General features: G+C 38.8%; 1 protein-coding gene across 1 annotated transcript in view; it reads left to right on the top strand.

Moving 5' to 3' along the window:
* LOC126162506 (esterase E4-like) overlaps positions 1 to 26,154 on the top strand; it is a 125,991-nt gene extending 99,837 nt beyond the window's left edge. The window contains exons 5-12 of the mRNA XM_049919056.1: positions 3,543 to 3,699; positions 4,504 to 4,689; positions 13,837 to 14,036; positions 15,471 to 15,645; positions 15,720 to 15,898; positions 15,983 to 16,133; positions 16,239 to 16,371; positions 25,861 to 26,154. Of these exons, the coding sequence (XP_049775013.1) occupies positions 3,543 to 3,699; positions 4,504 to 4,689; positions 13,837 to 14,036; positions 15,471 to 15,645; positions 15,720 to 15,898; positions 15,983 to 16,133; positions 16,239 to 16,371; positions 25,861 to 26,038 (1,359 nt within the window). The 3' untranslated portion in view covers positions 26,039 to 26,154. The remainder of the gene's footprint in view (positions 1 to 3,542; positions 3,700 to 4,503; positions 4,690 to 13,836; positions 14,037 to 15,470; positions 15,646 to 15,719; positions 15,899 to 15,982; positions 16,134 to 16,238; positions 16,372 to 25,860) is intronic.
* Positions 26,155 to 26,772: the final 618 nt, after the last annotated feature.

The following is a 26,772-nucleotide window of genomic DNA, read 5'->3' as shown; positions in this document are numbered from 1 at the left end:
CATGTTTATTGGTAAAAGACCCAAAGATATCCATACTAGACATAGCTGGGAGAATAATGGAACTGGTTTACACTGCCTAAACTTGTAAACCCTTAATATTGTAAAAACTAAGATTACAGATTTCCAAACAAAGCACATTAACTTTTAGGTATCAGAAGTAGGCATCATTGGGCATGAATTGGATGAGGCACCATGTGTGAAGTCCCTGGGTATCAGTACGGATAGTAAATGGAGGTGGCAACAGCATGTGGATCAGTTAACCAGAAAACACAGTTCTGTCTGCTTTGTACCAAGAAGTCTCCCTTACTGCATCGATCTGCAGACAATACTTTCACTCAGTTCTGTCCTGAGGCATAGTCTTCTTTGGCGTTGCAGCTGGGGTGAGAAAAGTGGTTATTCCACAGAAGTGTACTATAATAATACTGTGCAAAGTTGATAACAGTATGTCTTGCAGAAGGCTCTTCATGGAGCTAAGACTTCTTACACTTACATGCCAGTATATATACTCCGTTATGGTATTTGTGTAAATAACAAGAGCAAAATTAGGATTAACTTAGCAAGTCACAACCACAATACTAGATGCAGAAATAATTTCCATATGGACTGTGCATCCCTCTCTAGGCTCCAGAATGGAGTTTTATATTCTGGTGCAGAATATAGCAGGTTGCCACAGGACATCAGGCAGGAAGTTGAAAATCTCCAAATATTGAAAGATGAAGTAAAAGAATACCACATTAGCCAGACCTACAGTACAGAGCATTTCACTTAACTCCACAACTTCATTTCCAAAATGAAACTAAATGTGAAAAATGCAGTTGGCCAGGGATGCACCTATGTCAAGGCTCATACAAAGGGGAGGAATGCACAATCCACAGAAATGAACAAACATCACTTTCAACCCAAAGTTACTTTTGTTTAAATGGCACATGTATGTGTTTTCTACTGAAATGAAACTCAGAAGACCCGTTAGTGATGGCAGACTTGGTTTCAATGTTCTAAACCTCATACCTTCTGAAAAAGAATGGCAGTGGTTTCGGTTTGTGCTGCAATGTGCATAGCAGGGGTTTCCTCCACTGTCCATTTTGGTAGAAAACCATTTAAATAAATTTAACCATGTAGTGAAAAGGATGTTTTTTACTTCTGTGGGTTGTGCATTCCTGACCTTTGTGTGAGCCTCTGACATATTTTCATCCCTGACCAATTGCATTTTACTTGTTTCATTCAGGAAATACACTATGTGATCAAAAGTATCCGGGCATCCCCGAAAACATACCTTTTTCATATTAGGTGCATTTTGCTGCCACCCACTGCCAGGTATTCCATATCAGCGACCTCAGTAGTCATTACACATTGTGAGAGAGCAGAATGGGACACTCCACGAAACTCACGGACATCGAATGTGGTCAGGTGATTGGGTGTCATTTGTGTCATACATTTGTATGTGAGATTTTCACACTCCTAAACATCTCTAGGTCCACTGTTTCTGATATGATAGTGAAGTGGAAATGTGAAGGGACACATACAGCACAAAAGCGTACAGGCCGACTTCATTTGTTGATTGATAGAGACTGCCAACAGTTGAAGAGGTTTGTAATGTGTAATAGGCAGACATCTGTCCAGACCATCACATAGGAATTCCAAACTGCATCAGGATCCACTGCAAGTACCATGACAGTTAGGCGGGAGGTGAGAAAACTATGCCGGTTAATCCCAAGTGACGCCTCGCTAGGTGTAAGGAGTGTAAACATTGGACAACTGAACAGTGGAAAAACATTGTGTGGAGTGATGAATCACGGTACACAATGTGGCAATCTGATGGCAGGGTGTGGGTATGGCAAAGGCCCAGTGAATGTCATCTGCCACCTTGTGTAGTGCCAACAGTAAAATTCAGAGGTGGTGGTGTTATGGTGTGGTTGTGCATGGCATTATCACAGCACAGACCTACATTGATGTTTTAAGCACCTTCTTGCTTCCCACTGTTGAAGAACAATTCGGCAATGGTGATTGCATCTTTCAACACGATCGAGCACCTGTTCCTAATGCACAGCCTGTGGCAGAGTGGTTACATGGCAATAACATCCCTGTAATGGACTGGCCTGCACAGAGTCCTGACCTGAATCCTATAGAACACCTTTTGGTTGTTTTGGAATGCCGACTTTGAGCTAGACCTCACCGACCAACATCAATACCTCTCGTCAGTGCAGCACTCCACGAAGAATGGGCTGCCATTCCCCAAGAAACCTTCCAGCATCTGACTGAATGTATGCCTTCAAGAGTGGAAGCTATCATCAAGGCTAAGGGTGGGCCAATACCATATTGAATTCCAGCATTACCGATAGTGGGTGCCGCGAATTTGTAAGTCATTTTCAGCCAGGTGTCTGGATACTTTGATAACATAGTGTGTATGAAATTGCAGAGTTAGGTGGGACACCCTGTGTACCTGAATATTTTTTCTCATAAACGTAAATTCTGCCTCATTCTAATATTTGTATCCGACAGATCTTGATTTTGCCAACCTAACCAAAAGTAACCCATTTTAACAGCTGCTGTGGAAGATGGCCACGTAAACAAATTTATGTATATGCTCTGTTCGAAGTATTAATTATCACTTAAGTTAGCCAATCACACAGTTGCATACACAAATTCAAGAGACAGCATTACCAAATGTGTTCTTGGTTTCCTTCCTGAAACCGAACAAGAGAGCAATGCAAAAGTTGGAGATAGGATGGTAGTAAGAATCTAACCTGAGCCAAGGGCTGAGCAGTCTTGTACACTATCATCTATGCTATGACAACAACTGGCGTTAATTGTATCTGGCACGCGACTTGAATATGCACATTTAGCGGCCTGATTGGTTAACTTCAGTGCTATGAGTAATTAGCTTGGAAATGGCACAACATATCAAATTTTTTTGTTAACAACTATTTCTAATCACAGCTTACCCTGCAACTCTCTTAAGAGCTTTTCAGACTCTCACTGACCACCCTGTGTAAAGTTTTATAATTATTGGTTTAGTTAATTTGGCACTAGTTATAATTTGGTGTTAATATGCTTTGCACAAGTAGACAGCAGTGTTTGCTTCTGCCTGTTAATGTATAACTCGACTTGTTTCGCATCCATGAAGGCTCTCCTTCATGATGGGATTGACAGACCATGATGTGGGAATGAATGACTGAATAACTAAAGAACCAGTTCAAGGTTGTTGTTATGTCATTGGAACACTGTGGGAAGATAATGTTTTAAAAATGTAAAATATTTTTTATATTATATTGTTTGTGGTTTCATTGTTAGATTAAGTATTTTTCACATAATCCTCATCAGGAGTACTTTTATTTATATTAAGGCCAACACTTCATAGTGCATTCTCATTTGTCTGCCCCTAATTTTTACTCCCTTTGTCAAAGAAGGATAAAATCATACTTGATGTCCTAGTGTCATTTTGTAACTGTAAAGCATTCATAGCTTTGTTACTAATTCCACATAATGAGCAATTGTGATTATTGGCATTACTAATAAATATGTTTTCATGTAATATATTACAGATTACTTCACAAAATGAGCCACTGAAAGCTGTTATGGTATGGTTCCATGGAGGTGCATTCGGATTTGGATCAGGAAACACTGATCTTTACGGTCCAGATTATTTAGTTGCTGCTGATGTTATTGTAGTCACATTGAATTACCGCCTTGGAGCTCTTGGTAAATATACTGTGGAAAAATTACTTAAGTTATCTTTGTTAAATTAGCAGGTAGTCTTGATTACCTTCCTCAAACCAGCAAAGCACTATATTTGCTCTAATAAACATTAGAAGTTACCTGTATTAGTAGTACTTTCAAGAAATCTTGTAATACTTTACTGCTGAGTGTAGAACATATTATTCAGCACTGATAACATGACTGTTGTAGGCAGATGCACATATTATTCTTCTACAAAACCCATACATTGTTTTGCCTTACATGTTAGTGTTTGTGCATACGTGAGTGGAGTTTTGATACCATACAATGAACAGATAGAAGGGCAAGTGAGTCCGATGGCAGTTCAAAAACTGAAAAGTGTTTGCCATCCAGTGTGGCCGAGCAGTTCTAGGCACTTCAGTCTGGAACCGCGCAACTGCTATGGTCGCAGGTTTGAATCCTGCCTCAGGCATGGATTTGTGTGGTGTCCTTAGGTTAGTTAGGTTTAAGTAGTTCTAAGTTCTAGGGGACTGATGACCTCAGATGTTAAGTCCCATAGTGCTCAGAGCCATTTGAACCGTTTTTGAAAAGTGTTTGTAACAGGAAAGTGGCATAGGTGAGTAAAATTGAGGCAGCTGTGAAATGGAATGAACTCTGTAATTCTATTGAATATCAGCCTGTTCTCCACATGAATATAATCAATGTGAACTGCCAGAACATATCTCTTGTGAAGCACATTTTCAAAAACCTGTTTCTTTTCAAGTTTTAATTAGTTTTTAGACACAATGTAGCAGTTTAAAAATTGGACAAATGTTTGTTTCTCAACAGGCTTTTTAAGTTTGGAAGATGCAACTATACCAGGCAATAATGGCCTTAAGGACCAAGTAGCTGCCCTCAGATGGATTCAGCAGAACATCATAAACTTTGGCGGTGATCCAGATAATGTTACAATATTTGGTCAAAGTGCTGGTGGTGCCTCTGTACAATATCATTTGATATCTCCAATGTCAAAAGGTAATAAATGTTTAGAATGCTTTTGGTAGGGTGTTGGTCTCTCTCTCTCTCTCTTTCTCTCCCTCCCTCCTCCCCCCCTCTCTCTCTCTCTCTCTCTCTCTGTCTCTGGGTTTCCCTGACAATGATGACCATCCACAACATTGGACCTGATTTATATTTGTTACGTTCTTCTCCTCTTGTGACACAGACACAAGCAGACATGTGCTGCTGTCTGTGTATATGCGGATGGATATGTGTGTGTGTGCGAGTGTATACCTGTCCTTTTTTCCCCCCAAGGTAAGTCTTTCCGCTCCCGGGATTGGAATGACTCCTTACCCTCTCCCTTAAAACCCACATCCTTTCGTCTTTCCCTCTCCTTCCCTCTTTCCTGACAAAGCAACAGTTTGTTGCAAAAGCTTGAATTTTGTGTGTATGTTTGTGTTTGTTTGTGTGTCTATCGACCTGCCAGCACTTTTGTTTGGTAAGTCTCATCATCTTTCTTTTTAGATACATACACTCCTGGAAATGGAAAAAAGAACACATTGACACTAGTGTGTCAGACCCACCATACTTGCTCCGGACACTGCGAGAGGGCCGTACAAGCAATGATCACACGCACGGCACAGCGGACACACTAGGAACCGCGGTGTTGGCCGTCGAATGGCGCTAGCTGCGCAGCATTTGTGCACCGCCGCCATCAGTGTCAGCCAGTTTGCCATGGCATACGGAGCTCCATCGCATTCTTTAACACTGGTAGCATGCCGCGACAGCGTGGACGTGAACCGTATGTGCAGTTGACGGACTTTGAGCGAGGGCGTATAGTGGGCATGCGGGAGGCCGAGTGGACGTACCGCCGAATTGCTCAACATGTGGGGCGTGAGGTCCCCACAGTACATCGATGTTGTCGCCAGTGGTCAGCGGAAGGTGCACGTGCCCGTCAACCTGGGACCGGACCGCAGCGACGCACGGATGCACGCCAAGACCGTAGGATCCTACGCAGTGCCGTAGGGGACCGCACCGCCACTTCCCAGCAAATTAGGGACACTGTTGCTCCTGGGGTCCATTCGCAACCGTCTCCATGAAGCTGGGCTACGGTCCCGCACACCGTTAGGCCGTCTTCCGCTCATGCCCCAACATCGTGCAGCCCGCCTCCAGTGGTGTCGCGACAGGCGTGAATGGAGGGACAAATGGAGATGTGTCGTCTTCAGCGATGAGAGTCGCTTCTGCCTTGGTGCCAATGATGGTCGTATGCGTGTTTGGCGCCGTGCAGGTGAGCGCCACAATCAGGACTGCATACGACCGAGGCACACAGGGCCAACACCCGGCATCATGGTGTGGGGAGCGATCTCCTACACTGGCCGTACACCACTGGTGATCGTCAAGGGGACACTGAATAGTGCACGGTACATCCAAACCGTCATCGAACCCATCGTTCTACCATTCCTAGACCGGCAAGGGAACTTGCTGTTCCAACAGGACAATGCACGTCCGCATGTATCCCGTGCCACCCAACATGCTCTAGAAGGTGTAAGTCAACTACCCTGGCCAGCAAGATCTCTGGATCTGTCCCCCATTGAGCATGTTTGGGACTGGATGAAGCGTCGTCTCACGCGGTCTGCACGTCCAGCCCGAACGCTGGTCCAACTGAGGCGCCAGGTGGAAATGGCATGGCAAGCCATTCCACAGGACTACATCCAGCATCTCTACGATCGTCTCCATGGGAGAATAGCAGCCTGCATTGCTGCGAAAGGTGGATATACACTGTACTAGTGCCGACATTGTGCATGCTCTGTTGCCTGTGTCTATGTGCCTGTGGTTCTGTCAGTGTGATCATGTGATGTATCTGACCCCAGGAATGTGTCAATAAAGTTTCCCCTTCCTGGGACAATGAATTCACGGTGTTCTTATTTCAATTTCCAGGAGTGTATTTAATTTGTAATAGGCAACAGATGTGGGAAGTTTTGAGAAAGGTAAAGCTTTTTGTAGATCAAAAGTAAAAATGTAAACATCATCTCCTGCAAGCAACTTGTCTGAATTCAAAGAATGTCTTGCTAGTTGTGCTTGAGGAAGATGAAGCTTTTTGTAATCCTTGCCTCATCCTTTTTTTGTATCATCATTATCAAAAGTAAGAATGTTCTGCAGGGAATTGCATAACTGGCATGTATCTTTGGATGGGAGTTTAAAATGTAAATTGAAATTAGTAGAAAACCCATGATAATACATCTTTTCTTTGACAGGTTCGATACCATCCTGTGCACATTTCTCCACGAAAAGGTTGTACATCTTTCTGATATTCGGATCAGACTGCAAATAACTCTGATTTGGGGCATCAGAGAGGGTATAATGACTTTTATAACAGGGAAACGATTTGATGTGTTCTTTCGCTTTTGTCACTTCAGTTTTTTTTTTTTTTTTTTTTTTTTTTTTTTAAATTGGTGGCCTGTGGTCTCTTTTATCAGTACATGCGGATGGTTCTGTACTACCTGATATTTTATAAAGACAAACACCACTCCGCAAAAAACTTTTTACACACACCAACTGACATTACTGTTGTTGTCAAATAATATGTCAGAGTTTTCGATTTTGGTGCCTTCGATGAGTTTCTTGGATGACATTGCTTCACTGCATTATCACCCAGTTTATAAAAGGATTCAAACAATAATCACTATTCTACAGGATTTACTAAATAAAAACACTGTCTTGAACATTTACAGTTCACATTTTTAAACGATTTTTCAGGCATATTTTTCCCACTTCCGTTCACATAAGCTTTCCCAGAAGATCTCTTGGCAGAACTGACTATTCTTTTCCATGAATATTGCTCCCTCTTCCATTTTCTTTCTTTCTGTTTCATCATATTCTCATTTTCATTGCTTTTGTCATGGTTTTCTAATTGGTGATCATCTTCTTCAGTGACATTTACAAATAAATAAAATATTTAGGAAGTCATTCATTGTAGCTCACCAAACATTTCACAATTCAAAAATATTATTCCAAAACACATGTTCAGCAGTGCTTGTAATGTAATGTTCCCATTGGCAGGTTACAGTATCAGTAACGAGATAAACAATACATTAGTTTTGGCAAAGAAGCCTTTTCTGAGTGGTCACATGAAATTATGACACATTTTAGACGATTGAATGTACATACCTGAATCGGACAAATTATTATGATTGTCTGGTACATATTCAGAACCGCTATCTGAGAATGGTGTATTTTCAATGAGTGGAGAGGACATCCCGATCTAAAAATAACGTATTGTGTAGCAGCAACAGATTACTATGTCCAACTGTATGCCACAACAAGTAAACCGGAATTGCAAACTGACTTATACTAAATGACTTTGGAACATTTCAGCTCATTTACTCTGTGGTCAGTACATTTACTGCCATCTAGCGTAAGAAGTGTCAAATTGTGACTTACTTGTCTTGGCAACTAAAAGATTGAATACTCAGGTATCTGTTAAGTCACTTGCAGAAAAATGATGACTTACACTGATTGGCTTCTGATCCCTCCATATGATCAGTCATGAAGGAAACGTCTGGTGAGCAGCACAAGATTGACTATATAAAGTTAGTTTGTAGTAAAACTATTTATGTTACTGATAAGTCAGATATATGTGCAGTATTTAACAATCACTTTCTGAGCATTGCTGGTGAGTTAAAGAAAAACTTAGTTTCTACAGGGAATCATATAACTCTCTTGGAAAATTCCTTTCCAAGACTGATGCCTGAAATACTCCTCTGTGATACTGACAAGGGAGAGATTGAGTCAGTAATTAAATCACTGAAGACTAAGGACTCTTGTGGATATGATAATATGAATATAAATAATATAAAATAATAAATAATATTAATATAATATTAAAGTACTGTGCTGCACATGTCAGCCCTGTACTTAGTCATATTTGTAATTTTTCCTTTTAGAATGATCAGTTTCCTGAACAATTAAAGTACTCAGTGGTAAAGCTGCTTTATTAAAAGGGAGAAAGGGATAAGGTAGATAATTTTAGACCTATTTCTATGTCATCAGCGTTTACTAATGTTATTGAAAAGGCTGTGTGTGTAAGATAATTGATCATTTTATTCTATGTAATTTGTTGTCAAATGTTCAGTTCAGTTTTAGAAGTGCTATAATCTCTTTTCTCTGTGAGGACTGGATAGATTAAACAAAATGTTTTGAACCTAGTCATCTTTTTTTTTATTTTACAAAGGTGTTTGATTGTGTTGATCACAAAGTATTGCTTCAGAAGCTGGACCATTACGGAATTGGGGGGGGGGGGGGGGGGGGGGGATTAGCTCAAAATTGGTTCACCACTTAGTTTAACAACATACAGCAAAATGTCATTATCCATAGTGTTGAGAATGGCTATGTGGGGTCTGACTGGAGCACCGTTAAATGGGGGGTGCCACAGGGATCAGTGCAGGAGCCACACCTGTTCCTTATTTATATAAATGATACGCCCTGTAGTATTTCTGTTTGCTGATGAACTAGCTAGGCAGTAAAGGATGTTGTGTGCAATGTTGGTACTGTTTCAAATAGTGCTGTTTGTGACATAAGTTCATGGCTTGGAGAAAATAAACAAACGTTAAATCACAGTAAGACTCAGTTTTTACAGTTTCTAACACACAATTCAACAAAACCTGGCATTTTAATTTCACTGAATGGGCATATGACTAGTGAAGCTGAACAGTTCAAATTTCTAGGTGTTCAAGTAGATAGTAAATTGTTGTGGCAAACCCACATTCAGGGTCTTGTTCAAAGACTTAAAACTGCCATTTTTACTATTTGAATGGTATCTCTAGTAAGTGATAGTTTGAAATGAAAAGTGGTCTACTTTGCTTATTTTCATCCTCTTATAATGTATGGTATTATATTTTGGAGTAACTCTTCTGATTCTCAAAGGATGTTTTTACTCAGAAACGTGCACTTCGGGCAATAAATGGCATAAATTTGTGAACCTCTGGTCGACCGCTGTTCATTAGCCTGGGTATTCTGACATTGGCCTCTCATTATATATATTCTTTACTGTTGTTAACAGTATCAGCTTATTCCCAAGAACCAGCAACTTTCACCCACTTAATACTAGACACAAATCCAGTCTGCATTTGGATCGTACTTCCATGACTCTTGTGCAGAAAGGTGTGCAGTATAATGCTGCATCCATTTTCAATAAGCTGTCACAAGAATTCAAAAATCTTAGCAGTAATCCATGCATGGTCAAATCAAAACTGAAGAGTTTCATCATGAGTCACGCCCTCTATTCTGTTGAGGAGTTCCTTGAAAAATTAAGCTGATTTCTGTGTTATATTGTTGATTGCGCTTACATAAACTTATGGCTTGCCTTTCTTTGGGTTCATAAGTATTTTATTTTATATGTTATTACTTTTATGATGTAATTTCATACACTGACATGTTCCATGATCTACGAGATTTTCTCCTCAATTTGGTTCTATAGAACTAGAAGTGTAAAATAAAATAAAATAAATGAAGGGATCAGAAAACTCATATTTTTCAAATCTTGAGAAATGTTGACAGTATTAAATACATTAGAATTAGTAAAATATTGTGCAACATGTACTGATCTAAAATGAGGCAATGCAGAATTAGATTAAATTTCAATGAGAATATACTGTAGATGTTGATTCAAAGAAATGTTTACAAACCAACATGGCACATTGGGCATATAAAAGGATCAGTAATCACAGAGGAACCAGGGGTCGCAAATGCCACAGGAGGGCACTAAGTTCACAAAAAGACATTGCTATACAAACATGGGTGGAGTGCATAGAGACCATAGCCATTTGTGCCGTGGAAGTGTTGGTAGTCACATGGATAGCTACATGTACTGCGAAATGGATGAGTTGCATTTGATCTATGGCGAGGCCAACTACAATGGATGAGAAGCTGTGTGATTGATTGTGCAAAATATCACAATAGACAGATGCTGTTCAGCACATTGTTCACCACCCTGCATCACCAATTGTGTGAAACTGGCTCATTTTGTGTGCACAAGCTGGATGCTGGTCACCAACAAACAGCATGAACAGCTGTGGTGGAAGGAAGTGTTCCACACACACACTGAAATGCCCAACCCTTCATCTGGCACACTTTTTACCTGACAAAGGACTGCATCCATTTCATTTACAATGCCTCCAGACATTGCGTCTGGGGGGACTACAACAAACACATGGGATTTGTGTGGTGATTTCTGCAGGAGCCCACTGCAGACCGAAGCTTCACAGCAAGTGTCCTCTTCACCAATGAGTCTGTGTTCTCCCGGACTGACTTGATGGTGGCACTTATCTAATATTGCTGCAAGAGGTTCTGCTGGACATGCTGATTAATGTTCCCATAGCTGTTCGTTGCCACATTCGATTTCAGCACAATGGAGCCCTGTGCATTTCAGCAAACAAGTGATGGCACATCTTCTGGCAACCTGTGCCAGTCTCATGGCCACCACAATCACCCAAACTGTCCCCAATCAATTTATTCCTGTCGGGGTGGGGTATCTGCAGTGCCTTGTGTATGAGACAGCTGTTACATCACAGGATGACCTAGTGGGCTGGATTGTTGTGGCAGCAGGATGACTTCAAGATACATCTGGTATCTTTGAGAAGGTGCTACATTCAATGAGGGGTCAGTGTCAGGTATGTCCCAGTGCATCTGGACAAAACTTTGAGCATCTCCTATATCGGGTGTCCATATTTAGCGTGGGACTAAATGACTGCAACACCAGTTAATAGCCCTGGATGGCCTTTGTGAGGCCTGGTTCCTATGTGATTACTGGTCCTTGTTCTATGCCCAATTTGCCATGTCAGTTTGAAACTTTTTTTTAATTGACCTGTGTGTAGATTAGATTAGATTAATACTTGTTCCATAGATCATGAATACGACACTTCGTAATGATGTGGAACGTGTCAGGTTAATAAAAGATGTCTGTACAAGATATTACATTACACAAAATATTGCATGACACTAATGTTTAAGTTGGTTTTCTTTTCCTTAATTTATATCTAAAAATTCAGACAATGAGTAGAAGGAGTTGTCATCTAGAAATTCTTTTAATTTATTTTTAAATGTTGGTTGGCTATCTGTCAGGCTTTTGATGCTGTTTGGTAGGTGACCAAAGACTTTTGTGGCAGCATAATTTACCCCTTTCTGTGCCAAAGTCAGATTTAACCCTGGATAGTGAAGATCATCCTTTCTCCTGGTGTTATAGCTATGCACACTGCTATTACTTTTGAACTGGGTTGGATTATTAACAACAAATTTCATATGTGAATATATATACTGTGAGGTTACTGTGAGGATCCCTAGATCCTTAAATAGATGTCTGCAGGATGACCGTGGGTGGGCTCCAGCAATTATTCTGATTACACGTTTTTGAGCAATGAATACTTTTCTACTCAATGATGAATTATCCCAGAATATGATGCCATACAAAAGCAGTGAATGAAAGTAGGCATAGTGAGCTAATTTACTGAGATTCGTATCACCAAAATTTGCAATAACCCTAATAGCATACGTAGCTGAACTCAGACGTTTCAGCAGACCATCAATGTGTTGCTTCCAGTTTTACCTCTCCTCAATGGACACACCTAAAAATTTTGAAAATTCTACCTTAGCTACAGACTTCTGTTCAAAGTCTATATTTATTACTGGAGTTGTGCCATTTACTGTACGGAACTGTATATACTGTGTTTTATCAAAATTTAAAGAGAGTCCGTTTGCTGAGAACCACTTAATAATTTTTTGAAAAACATCATTTACAATTACATCACTTAGTTCTTGGTTTTTGGATGTTATTACTATACTTGTATCATCAGCAAAAAGAACTAACTTTGCATCTTCATCAATGTGGAATGGTAAGTCATTAATGTATATCAAGAACAGTAAAGGACCTAAGAGCGAACCCTGTGGGACCCCATACTTGATATCCCCCCAGTTTGAGGATTCAGCTGTTGTTTTAACATTACATGAACCACTTATTTCAACTTTATGCATTCTTCCAGTTAAGTATGAATTAAACCATTTGTGCACTGCCCCCCTCAAACCATAATGATGTAGCTTATCTAAAAGAATTCCATGATTTACACAATCAAAGGCCTTTGAGAGATCACAAAAAATACCAATGGGTGATGTCCGGTTATTCAGAGCATTTAATATTTGATCAGTGAAAGCGTGTATAGCATTTTCTGTTGAAAAGCCTTTCTGAAAACCAAACTGACATTTTGTTAGTACTTTATTTTTACAAATATGGGAGGCTACTCTTGAATACATTACTTTCTCAAAAATTTTTGATAGAGCTGTCAGAAGAGAGATTTGGCAGTAGTTGTTGACATCCGACGTATCCCCCTTTTTATGCAATGGTTTTACAATGGCATATTTCAGTCTATCGGGGAAAACATCCTGCTCCGAAGAGCTATTACATACGTGGCTGAGAATCCTACTTATCTGTGGGGAACAAGCTTTAAGTACCTTGCTGGAAATGCCATCAATTCTGTAAGAGCTTTTACTTTTCAGTGAGTTTATTATTTTACTGATTTCAGAGGGAGAGGTTGGTGGAAATACAGTTGTTTCAAACTGCACAGGTATGGCCTCTTCTATTAGTAGCCTTGCCTCTTCTAGTGAATGTGTGTGTGTGTGTGTGTGTGTGTGTGTGTGTGTGTGTGTGTGTGAATAAATCAGACTTTTTTTAATTACAGCTCATCACCTCTTGTACTACTACTAGTACTCGTACTGCTATTACTAGTACTAAGACATTGTCTATATGTACTTTGAGTAAGCTGAGAGAGATGTATGCCGTACAGTAATGTTAATGATAAGTATACAACATCTCTTAGTGAATGTTCTGTAGCAAGCACAGTTGAATTTATGTTAGTAATAAATGTAATATAATTTTTTATTACTATTACTCACATTATTTTCATGGATTTTATTCCCTTTTCTTTTCCTTATTGCATTGTCATACAACTGTTTAAAGAAAAATTGTTTGATGTGTTCAGGGAGTTTAAAAGTGTCTTGCAGAATGCTTTTGTTTTTTTCAAATTGATGATAAAATATACCATGCAAACCTTTAAATAGTTTGTGCCATCATAGCTTTTGATTCACTGAATATTTGGACCTATTAATACAGTTACATATTAAATATATTTTCTTATTTAGGACTTTTTCACAAAGCAATTGCACAGAGCGGTTCTGTTTTTAATCCTTGGGCAAGCAGAAAAGCTTTGAAGGAGAGGTCATTTACCTTGGGTGCTGTGCTGGGATGTAACACAAATGACCCAAAAGTGCTAATTGATTTTCTCAGGACTTGCACTCCAAAACAGATAGTGGAAGGCACTGCAAAAATAGTAACTCTTGATGTAAGTTGACTGAAATTATTTTACACTTACTCAATTTTGTGATGTTCATCATGAAATAAACACACCAGAGAGAAGATTAGTCACAAGCAGGAAGCATCACACTAATGTCGTCTAATATCACCTGAAACCTTTATAATTTCCTCAATTTGGCAAACAAGAGAGTTTAAAAGTTTCTTTTGGTAAGCCATATCCAGCTGAAGCCACTCACTGATGTTTAGATCCTGTGGTGTTACCATATTTTATGTTTGTTGATTACTACATTTCATCTGCTGTTACAAATAGTCCCAGACATTTTCATGTGATTAAAAAAGAGTTATGTAGCAGGCCGGGCAAGGTACAGTAGTGAACCTGAGTGTTCGTTAAATCAGGTATGTATGTGTGTAGCTCTATGAACACAGCTGTTGGCATCATAAAAGACAGGAGTGTCCACACCTTACTCATCATGAAGATATACTAGAAAGGGTAATATAGTATTGGGCCACCAAGAATGTTGAAATAAACATCTTGGTTAATGTTCATAGTGACCTGAATGAGTGGATCCAAGTCATGGTAGCAAAAGTGCCTTCAAATCACTGCAGAATTAGCTCTGTTCTAAGCTACATCCTCCACACACTGTAGGTTTCCTACCTCTTTGGGTCGCTGGTGCTGCCAAGGCCCTACAGGATTTGAAAAAGAAAAAAAAATATGGCATTTCAGACCACACTACATGCTTGCAGTCAGCTACTATCCAGTTATTGTGTTACCTGGCCCATTGGAGCTTTCTGTACCACTATGACCAGTGATCTTTTGCAAAGTACCTGACTCCAAATGTCCAGAGCATTCAGTTCTCTCTGCAATGTCCATTAAGGGACTGTTTGAGAGGAAACTGCATTCACTGAAAATAGCAACTATTGTCTGGTTTGAAATTTGAAACTATTTGTCATTGACAAGATGTGACCTCATCTCCTGTCCCTTTCAGCTAGGATCTTTTTATGACCACTGTTCTTACACCCCCTCCTTCTAGAAATATTGGACAGCCCATGGTGCCACAGCTTGGGAAACTCCATTCACAACGTGGTCATGGGTTTGTCCTAACACAATAGCTCTTTTCTGCCATTCTGTCTCATCTCCACCCACCTTACTGAGCTGATTCCATGCAACTGCCTCGCACATCTACGCCATTTCACTTCCATGAGTTACATTTGAGAGTCATAAAATTTTCAGGTATAATTTGTGCACCATATACAGCATTCCAAAGTGGCTAGTCTGCTTCTTTAATGGAATTCTTAATATTTTGCCCAATGAGCTAACTTACATGCTCAAACTGTTACACTGAATGTATGTTTATTCTCTTTCTGTTAGAGAATTTGGACATAGTGTAAATTAGCTTATTATTATTATTATTATTATTATTATTATTATTGTCACTGTTACTATTATTTTTTTCTATGCTAGGACAAACGAAGAGGAAAGAACATACCATTTTTACCAATACCAGAAAAGGACTCTGGCAGTTTACAAGAAGTCTTCCTACCCGATAATCCACAAAATATTGTAAAATCGGGAAAATTCTGTGATGTGCCTTATCTTACTGGAATTACTTCTCATGAAGGCATAATGGAGCTTAAAAGTATGTCATCCTCATAGTTTCCATTGTACAGGTTGTTAAAATTAATTACTTCTGATACTTATTAAAAATTTCAGATATTCTAAAAAAGCCAGAGTTGCTGAAAGAAATAGACACTGACTTCGAAAGATTGGTGCCGGAAGATATGGAACTGGGAGAAAAAAGTGAAAGATTGAAGAAAGCCAGTGATTTGATAAGACAGTTTTATTTTGATGGTAAACCATTCACAAAAGATAACATAATGGATTATGTAAATGTATGTGAAATTAATTTTTCTATGTAACTATTTCAGAATATCATCTGAATTTTGAGATGTCAGTGAGATTTTTCTGGCTTTTAGTTGCAGACTGATATAATGTTTGCACGCGGGATGTATCAAACAGCAAAGTACCATGTGAAGTATAGTCGCAGCCCATTATATTGTTATAATTTTGGGTTTGATGGTGCTTTGGGTGTCTTCAAAAGTTGTTTTGGTGCATCTCATCTTCCTGGTAATGACTTTCTGACTATTTCTGAGCACAAGTATAAACTTAATTCAAATAATGCCACAGATGTATTGATTTTTTGTTTATTGTTATTTGATCATCTTATTTCAGGTGCTTGTCATGTCGATGATATTGGATACTTATTCCATATGTCAGTTGTTGATATCATTGTGGAACATGACTCTATAGAAATGTCAACTATACGAAGGATGGTGAAATTGTGGACAAATTTTGCAAAGACTGGGTAAGTTTCAATATTGTACCAATTGTTGCATGTAAAAAAAAAAACTTGATAAGTTCTTTGAGTCTTGCACCTCCTTTCAGATAATTAGTTCATATTTATAAATCTTTGTTTTTGCGCAGCAGTGTAGATCTTATTTTCTCTGAATTGAGGTAAATACTTCTGCAGTCCTTTTGCAGTAAGTGTCAGAATGGTTCTTAGTAATGATTCTTACTGACATTCACCCAGAAATTATTTATAGATATAATTAACTTTTCTGTTTATGCTGCACAGAAAAAGAAGAAAGAAAAAAAGGAAACAGGAAATAAAGGAAACACATAAATACTAAAATTAAAAAGTTTTCCTGCTACAGAAACAAGAACACCCACAGCAGAGCTGACAGGCCAATGCAAATTTCTTAAGATGAAGGGAAATAAATAAAATGGGGTGAGCATAAGAGGGTTAGGATGAAAGGTACAGGAGTCATTGAAAATTCTGATCAGTGGAGACACTAGGGGAAGGAAATAATATAGAAACGATAGTAGATTTGCAGTCTAGATAAAAGTTAAATGGAGCTCTTATTTTGGCAACTCATCAAAATTGTAAAGTTTGGTTGTCTTGCTCCTAGAATCATTGTATGACTCATCGAGTATAGCCAGATTCCAATCTTCAAAAATAGGAATGAGAAGAAAGGAGTGACAAGGTTTAGGGCACTGGAAGAATTTGGAAAAGTCACCCAGAAACCAGGTCTTTCCTTCTCATCCTGTCTGGTAAGTCGTCCATGACCCAGAATTTTAGGCAATTTTTCCAAACTCTCCTCATTTCATAAACCTCTTGAGTCCCATTTCTTCATCTCTCTTCCTTCCCCTTCAACCCTTCTGCCAGAAGAAGGAGCCACCAGCTCCAAAAGCTTGCAGATGTCCTTAATCTTTATATGTTTATGTTCTCCTGCTGCTGCATGGTGAGTAGATTTTTTTATCTATCCAGTTACAGTATATTTTTTTATCAAATATAGTAATGTTTTTGGGATTAGTCAAGGTCCCCTGTATTTGAACTTGGAAGGATCTACACCAAGACTTGCATGTTTCTGTAACTAACTTCTCTACAGATTTCTTATCCTGTGCCATCAAATGAAGAGCTTTAGGTCTCTTCTCTCACTGAAAAGACCATAAACCAACAAAACACAGAAAACTACCAAATAGGCAGACAGTATTTGTGGTATACCCATATTGGTTTTATACTTTTAGAACTTACTATTCTTATGTATCACTTCTTTGACAAAATTCAGTCAGTCAAGTGAAACAGTAGCAAGAATATATCATTAGACAATAATATGGAACAGAGTGTCAAAGAAATTGTTGATATGTTGCTTTTAAACTGTCACAGTGGTAAGATGTAAAACTGTCCACTCTGTCTGTTCTGGCTAGTAATGCGAATATGTGACTCAGATTCCCATCTGTTGCTAAAGCCCTCCCCAAGAATGTATGATGACGTGAAATGAGTATTGCTTAGTCTCTTGAGGCCATCTATGAAGATACTTACGTAAATAAGCAGCGTTCTTGACATACAAATTACTGAAGTGCCATCTAATCAAAACAGATGCAACTAGTAACCAAATGTGTCTTTTAAAATGTGTTACTAACTGTGTATTTCCTCAGTTGTAATTATGACATATGATACATACTAAAAATAAAATTAGAACTGTCACATCTATTTGTTTGAACACGTCCAAAACTACTACATGAATTTTCATGGGATTCTCACAGTAGGCTTCATTTCATCAAAAGCAGGTAAAAAAATGAAAAATCCTCTGCTCAGCTTAGTAGTTTGGATGTTTACCTCCATGACACAATTTTCAGGGCATAATACACCCAAGGACCAATACACACTGCTGTTTTTTTTTTTTTTTTTTTTTTTTTTTTTTTTTTTTTTTTTTTTTTTTTTTTTTTTTTTTTTAAACTCAGTGACAGACTTTTTTTAGAAGTTTATGTCAATGACAGAATTAAGTGCCGCAATCTTATCTTCATGATTACAAAGAAAGAGCAAATTTACTTGGTTACGATATATGGATTTATTGATTTTGCTTTGTGTTTTAAAAACTTAACATCATTCCTCTGCTTCATTCGATAGGCGTTATTTATGTTCTTTTCTAGGAAAATGAATTTATTGAGTTTGCTCTGTGATTTCATTGCCTACTCATTACATTTTTATTTAGTTTTGTTTACAAATAAAAAAAGCTTAGAAAATGGTAGAGTCTTTCAGAATGCACCAGAATGGGTAAAAGATTGAGGACTATGTGCTCTCAAATATCCAAAGAAGATTGTGAGGCAAGAACCTCAGGTTTTAGCATGGTCTTTGGAAACTCCTTCTGTAAGCAAGGCATGATATAACTCTATCTGAGAGTGTCATGCTTTAACTTGCTTGTCCCTGCATGTTGTAAACAGGATACCTGGCTGTAGATACTCAGAGCTACCTGTGCGAAGTGGGCTAACATTAAATGTGTAGAACTGGACAAAGTTCTTTATGCAGTAAGAGTACTGCTGAACCAAAACTGTAAAAACTCAGAAAAAATGACATTTGAAAAATCAAAAATAGATGATTTTACTGTTTTTTTTTCCTTTAGAACACTTTAATGGAAGACAGGAACTTTCTTAGAAATTATCTCATCTTCTCATTAAGTCATGGGAGTTGTTAGTTTTACCGGTTCTTAAATGCAGTACACAGTAGAGATGAAGATTTTCACAAAGTCGTTCAGAGTTCTTTATGTGGGACTTTTTGTTGCCAATTTTCTTACGATGACAGATAGAACTGTTTGGTTATAAACTACAGCCCTACAGCCACTGTTGTTGATTAGCTCTTATGTTCCTCATTGTCAGGGACTGTGAATTATTATGCTTGAAGGCAATTGGATTTCATTGTAAATTAATTAATGTTTTAATTCTTGTCTTATTGTTGTCACTTTCTTCTTGGCAGGAAACATCCAGTTAGGCTCTGAACTTTGCTGGTGCTGAATCTTTAGGACAACAGAATTGCATTTATGTTGTGGTCTGTCACATTTATGATTAATGAATAGAAGTTTTATATAATCACCTTATTTATTTGAAGGGCAATTAGTTCTTCACAGTAATAATGTTGCCTAGCTCTAGAAACACAGATGCATCTATCTACTACAAAACCACAATGCCAGTGAATGACGCATTAGTCTGTAAGAATTTTCATTTGTTCTAAAAATTAAAAAAAAAGCTAAGTGAAAAATTTTTAAACATCATTCAGAATTATTAATATTGCAGCTGAAGGCTGAGTAAGCCTCACAAGGTATTGGCAGAAATACAGCTGTGAGGATGGGTCTAGAGTCATGCTTGGATAGCTCATACAGCAGAGCTCTTTCCCACAAAAAGCAAAGATCCCAGGTTCAAGTTCTGGTCCACACACAGTTTTAATCTATTATGCAGTTTCAAATCAGTGTATAGTGTGCCATAGAATAAAAATTTATTTGGAAAACTGTTTCTGACTTTTGTATTATGGACATCATACCTTAAATTCAAACATATGTAATTTTGATTGGAGCCTTGTATCTTCTGTGAAAGCACTTCCAAAGGAAGCTGTGATCCATTCATTCTCTTTATGAAATTTTGTGAAAACTGAAAAGTTTTCCATTCATGTTAAGTTAACTATTAGTTTTTTTGATTAGAAATATAGAAAAAAAGCAATTTTCTGCAAAAGGTGTGAAGAACAAAATGGCAAAACAGTTTTTTGTTTTCAGCCATCACTACAATAGAGATGACAGAAAATGTCAAGGGTAGTTGGATATTGTCTTATGTTCTTTACTAAGTATGCTCTATGACTAGCTCCATTTTTGTGTGACATTCATTATATACTGCTGGAACAGCAGTATATTGATTTTAAGCCACCACTTTTGAAGAAAAAACACAATACATACACACAATTACAGACTTGTATTGTTGCTGTGACATGATTGCTTTTCTGAAAGACACGAAACTCCCATGTAAGTCAGCAAGGCTCAAACTGTGTAGGACTCAACATATTTTTTTCTTAATATGTTTTTTTTATTTTTTTCCACCTCCTTACAAGAGACTCTAAAGCAGTATTAAAGAACCTGGCAGATGGACAGATGTTTCGCAATATTTTTTAAACATCCAAGAGTGTACCACACAGTTATTTAGTGCAAAAAAACTCTCTTCCATAGCATATACTTATCTGTAGGACACAACTGAAAACTGATTGATGCTGTAACAAGAAGTAATTGTAATGTCAGTTTTCCTCTGAGAAATGTCATGGGATTATGTCTTGTACAATGCAAGTTACATAAGCAATGTGTTGTACCATGTTTATAGTACACATCTGTGTACTCTTTAGGAGACCTGTATACTACAAGTTGTCAAGATGAAAGATGTATCATAATATAATAAGGCTACACTAATGAGATGGAAGTAATCCTTTGATTGGGCTGACATACACTGAAACAGAATGTGGAGGAACCAAGTAATATATGTAACAAATCCAAGTAATGCAAACATGGCTTTATTGATAAACATCTCAACAACAGTGGAACTAAGCCTCTCATGACTCCATATGTAACAAGACGTAGAACAACTGATGTGAGCAGTACAACCTGGAAGAACATAAAGAGAGTCACACAGCACTGCTTCACACATATATAGGCACAGTCACCAGCAGATGGCATGACGGAGACCTGCTGCACACATGTCTCTCACAAGAAGCCTCCAGTGGCCGGCTGGCCTGTGCTGATGCAGTTGATGGCCAATTCAAGCACACATGCGTGGTGACAACACACTCAGTGCACTCACACTGACACTCACTAGTAGCAGGATACAGCACATCTCTTCATTGTGTGAAGTGGGTGCCCAGGCGACAGAGGAGACAACGGCAGCCTCACGAGAGACACAGCTGTCAGATCTGGAGTGGCAGCAGTGAGACGATGTGTTGGGCAGGCACTAGAAAATATGACCAGAATGTACCTAAGGGGGACAGGCCCGTGTGGCACCTGAAGACAGCACCAGAGGAGGGTGCCATCGCCATCTCTGCATTGTCATCAGCAGACAGGTCTCATTGTGGAGAAGACAGGGCTGACCCACCAATGACAATGGTTGAGATGATGATGGTGATGGGGTTTGTTGAGGCTGCCCGACCATAACAGCAGGCTGTGGCAATGGACGTGAAGCCAGAGATGAACCAGTGCCTGGCACCAGGAAGCTCTAACCCCAGGCATATGGAGGAGGCAGCCAATGGGATGGGGCCACCTCCACAGCAGGTGACAATGGGCTCTGGGATGGGGCCACCTCCACAGCAGGTGACAATGGGCTCAAGTCAGAGGCTGTGGGATGGGCTCTAGTGATGGGGCTGCACCCACAAACTGGTAGCTTTCAGTGGCAAGAGGGGAGCAACTGATCAAAGAGTCACGCCACCACTCCATTGGCCATACAGACGTCACAAAGATGGTGTCCCTGATGGCAGACAACAGTGGCCGGTATCCACTTTGGGCCAGCGACCAAACCCTCATGCCCACACTGACGATTCTGGTGTGAAGCGGCCAGATGAACCTGACAGGAGCAGGTGCAATGCATGCCACAGAAGGCCTTACTATTGACTGCATAGTCACTGATTAGCCACTGAATCAGCTACAACTATCAAATATTTAGGAATATATATGTGAAACAATTTAAGGCAAAATGACCACACAAATCTAGCTGTGGGAAGGACAGGCTACAATTTATTGATAGGGTCCTTAAAAATGTAATTCAGATACAGGAGAGGTCACTTGAAAAACATTTATTCATACAGTTATGAAGTATCGTTTGATATTCAGGAACTTTTACCATGTTGGATAAACAGAGAACAGAGAGAACATTCAATGAAGAGTTATGTGCTTTGTCAAAGTTTCAGATGGTTGTCATGAAGGTTCCACAGAAATACTCAAAAAATTGCAGCAAGAGACATCACAAGAAGCGAATTGTGCATTGCAGAGAGCCTTACTCAGAAAATTCTGAAAACCCACATTCCACAACAAGGCAAGAAACATGCTACATCCTCAAATGATACCTTGCATAATAACCATTATGGTAAAATTAGAGATATTTGGGCTTATATGGAGGAGTACTAACAATCTTTCTCCCTACATACTACCCTTGAGTGAAATATAAAGTCTAAAAAAATGAGTTTGGTATAATATTTAGCGTCTTCCACATACTGTATGGCAGCCTGCAGATGATGATGTGCATCTGATGGAAAACTATACTCACAGTTCTTTACAATTCATAGTTTTGGAAAACAAAGTAATTCATTCAAATACATTTTGCAGGGCCTTATCAGACACTGCAAATCAGAAGCTACTGTCTGCTGTGTACAATGCTCTTGCAAACTAACAAACACAGCTCTTCCAGCAACTTAGTGACTACTCAACCTTCACATTTGCAGTTTGCCATTGAAACTAAGCAGCATTTAGAATTACCATTTTCATATTAACAGTGTTATTAATAGGACAGACTGCTACTCACCATGTAGAGATCATGAGTCACAGACAGGCACAACAATAAGACTGCTGTATATTTAAGCTTTCAGACTTCTTCTGAAATGAAAACACACACACACACACACAATCGCTGTGTCTGGCCACTGTGGCCAAAAAACAGCGACTGCTGTGCATATTCCCCTTTTTATTGTGTTTTTCAGGTGATGTTTTCTCTTGTGTGACTTTAGCTATTAAATCAGTTTAGCTATTAAACGAGTTAGAGCATAGTAATTGCAGTTAATCTTAACTTTTGTAGACAGATTATTACCATTGCCTACAAACTTCATTACATATATGTTCTTTACAAATTGCAACATTGATCAATTAAGTATAAGTTACTGCATTACCTCTATCTAATTGAAGTCAGATCTTGTGCCAGAACTAATGAGGTTATCCATCAGAGCTGGGAAACACTGCTAAAATGTGTGTTTCACAAAATACCAGTGTGCACACAAAAAAAGAGAAGATTATCAAAGGTGTTGTGGACATGTGGAGGGAGGTTCAACTCATAACCAGCTATAAATAGTGGCGCGAGATCAATTATAGTTCAGTCTGGCTGGAATCAAGACAGACTCTTGCCTGCCTGCCTCTGTCTTCTGCCAGAATGGCTGTCAGGAGCTTCCTGTGTGTCCTCCTCCACCTGACATTCTTGACAACTTCAGTACAATCTGAATCCACCTAGTCTCTAATTTTGTTCTGAGGCTTCTATTTAGTGCAGCATGAGTCTTAAAGTGGAGCAAATTTGCAACATTTGGCCCACCACAGTGAGCACAGAACATGTATTGGCTGGTTGCATCTTGTCCTTGTGCTGTACTGTCATGATTTCTAGTACCTTTGAGACATATTGCTTGATTCTTAAAGAATGGGGGTTTTGAGTCAAGTTCCACCAGGAGAAGCTCCATCTTCATTTGAAAGCCCAGGAGATTATTCAGCTTGTAGACTTTCTCTGTGCCATTCTTCCACTGGCTGCATACTCCTTTATCTACAGGCAAGATAAAGAGTGTCAGTCTCTTCTTACTAGTCTGATTATGCATCTTGACTGTCACAATTCTGAACCCTTTATGTAACACCCTTGCTCAAACTGTCCCTTCAGTGCAAAGCCAAGGTAGCCCCTGGGGTATTGGTGTTCTCTACTTTAGCTGCAGTTTCTCAAGCACTGAGGTAGCCTTATAACTGTAACAGTTATTAGCCTTTATCTCTTGCTAATTGACATTATATGGAGACTTGATACTGAACTCTAATGATAAACATCCCATGAGCTTATTGCTTCTAGTCTTGCTCTGGATTTACATATGAGGAACATTCAAATGCACTTTGTAACTGTTCTGCTCTGTGGTTCTTAGATTATTTGTTACTTGCAGCATTTGATTGTTTTAGATGTATGTACACCAAGGTGGCAAAAGTCATGGGATACCTCCTATTATTATGGAAGGCCTCCTTTTGCCTGGCATAGTGCAGCAGCTTGGTGCAGCATGGATGCAGCAAGTCATTGGAAGTCCCCTGCAGAGATACTGAGCCATGCTGCCTCTACAGCCATCCACAATTGAGGAATTGTTGCTGATGCAGGATTTTGTCCACAAACTAACCTGTTATGTCCCATGAATGGTCAATGGGATTCATGTCAGATGATCTGGGTGGCCAAATCATTTACTCACATTGTCCAGAATGTTCTTGAAACTAATCACAAACAATTTTGGCCCAGTAACATGGTATATTGTCATCCATAAACATTTCATCATTGTTTGGGAATGAGAAGTCCATGAATGGCTGCAAATGATCTCCAGGTAGTTGAACATAACCATTTCCAGTCAATGGTCAGTTCTGTTGGACCAGAGGACCCTGTCTGTTCCATATAAACACAGTCCACACCATTATGGAGCCACCACCAGTTGGCACAGTGCCTTGTTGACAACTTGGGTCCACAGCTTCATGGAGTCATCACCACACTCAAACCCTACCAGTAGCTCTTACCATCTGAAATTGGAAATTAGGCGACCAGGCAACAGATTTGCAGTCATGTAGGGTCCAACCAATATAGTCATTAGCCCTAAAGAGCCACAGCAGGCAATGTTGTGCAGTTAGCAAAGGTTCGCTTTTTGGTCATTTGCTGCCATAGCCCATTAATGCCAAATTTTATTGTACTGTCATAACGGATACATTTATCATATGTCCCACACTGATTTCTGCAGTCAAATCATAGTGTTGCTTGTATGTTAGCACTGACAACTCTATGCAGATGTCACTGCTCTTAGTCATTAAGTGAAAGATATCAACCACTATGTTATGCATTGTGAGAGGTAATGTCTGAAATTTGGTACTCTCAGCATGCTGTGGATTTCAGAATATTGGATTCCCTAACAATTTCTGAAATGGAATACCCATGTACCTAGCTCTAACTACCATTCCACGTTCAGACTGTTAATTCCTGTCGTATGGTAACAATCATATCAGAAGCCTTTTCACATGAATCACCTGAGTACAGATGACAGCTCCACCAATGCACTGTTGTTTTATACCTTGTATACATAATACTAGTGCCATTTTTTATATGTGCATATTGCTATCCCAAGACTTTTATCAACTCAGTACATTTCTACTTTATTGTTGACCTAGTCTAAGTTATCCTCAGCACAACTGTCCAATCATCTTCAATGTTTTGTTGCTTGTAAATCAACCAAGAGTCAGTTGCTACATTGTTTAGTCATTCGGTCAATTTGTTGAGTAACTTTGTCAAGGATCTTTTCACTTCTTTCATCTTCTTTTTATGTCCAGGGTATATATTCTTGTCTGTATTGGGAGCATATTATGACAGTTGATTTTCAGTGTTTAACAGCAAACAAAAGAATTTTGTTGAGACTGCATCACACATGTCCATCTGCTCTATTCTGCCCAATGATCCCTTGCTGCTGTTGTGATGACTACTAACTTTTTTAAAATCTTTTTTCTGTTTCTGTGTTTTTCAGTGACCCTACACCACACCTGGATGCTGATGTAATGGTCACGTGGACACCATATAGCCTGACAAACCCATGTTACCTGAATATTGACAAGGATCTCACCATAAGGCAGAATCTTAACAAAGAACGCATGGAGTTTTGGGATGATCTATACAAATGGAGTACAACAGCATCAAAACTGTGAAATTATTACAACACAAGGGCACAACAAATGTGATATTCAGGGACTGTCAGAATGCACATATCATTGAATTTTTATGTAAATGAGAAAAAATAAACTTGATGTATTAATCAGTAAAATATACTCACAGAGAATAACACACTTTCATGATGTAGTACGGCAGATGACAGCTGAAAGTTACTTTTATGTTTTGCATGTAGGCCTTCATGCTTCTTATAGTAGAAACAGTGAAATTCCATTTTCTGTAGCAGCTTAGTAATAGTGAAATACAAGAGAGAAGCTCAGTGAGCAAAGATTTTGCTAGAACAAAATGTTAAATTAGTCATATGGGGAAAGATCAGTCTGGTATTAAAAACAATAATAAATAAATAGGAGAAAGTTTTGGTGAAGATGGAAAGAGCCATATATCACTGTGTTCTGCATAATAGCTGAAAGTAAGATATTAAAGAAAATTGTTATCATCTTTGTAGAAAACATAAATAACAATGTAGCGGTAGTAATTGTTGCCATAAATTAACTTCAAATAGAAGCAGGTGGCAAGAATCACTTTCTAAGTAAATGTGGTTTCAATTGTTCTAGAGAACTCTTAACAACCATCCATTTCTTTCTCTTTACTGTTTAATGAAAGTTGCAAAAATGTGTGCATACGTATGCTAGTGGGAAAGGTCACTCTACCTGGTTTAGTCAAAACATGGCTCTCTTTTCTGTGGATATGAAATTACCAGCATATATTGCTG

The sequence above is a fragment of the Schistocerca cancellata genome, chromosome 2 (genome assembly GCF_023864275.1).
Source record: "Schistocerca cancellata isolate TAMUIC-IGC-003103 chromosome 2, iqSchCanc2.1, whole genome shotgun sequence".
Classification (NCBI taxonomy): Eukaryota; Metazoa; Arthropoda; class Insecta; order Orthoptera; family Acrididae; genus Schistocerca; species Schistocerca cancellata.
The sequence above is the reverse complement of the archived record's forward strand: the minus strand, read 5'-3'. Positions and strand labels throughout refer to the sequence as shown.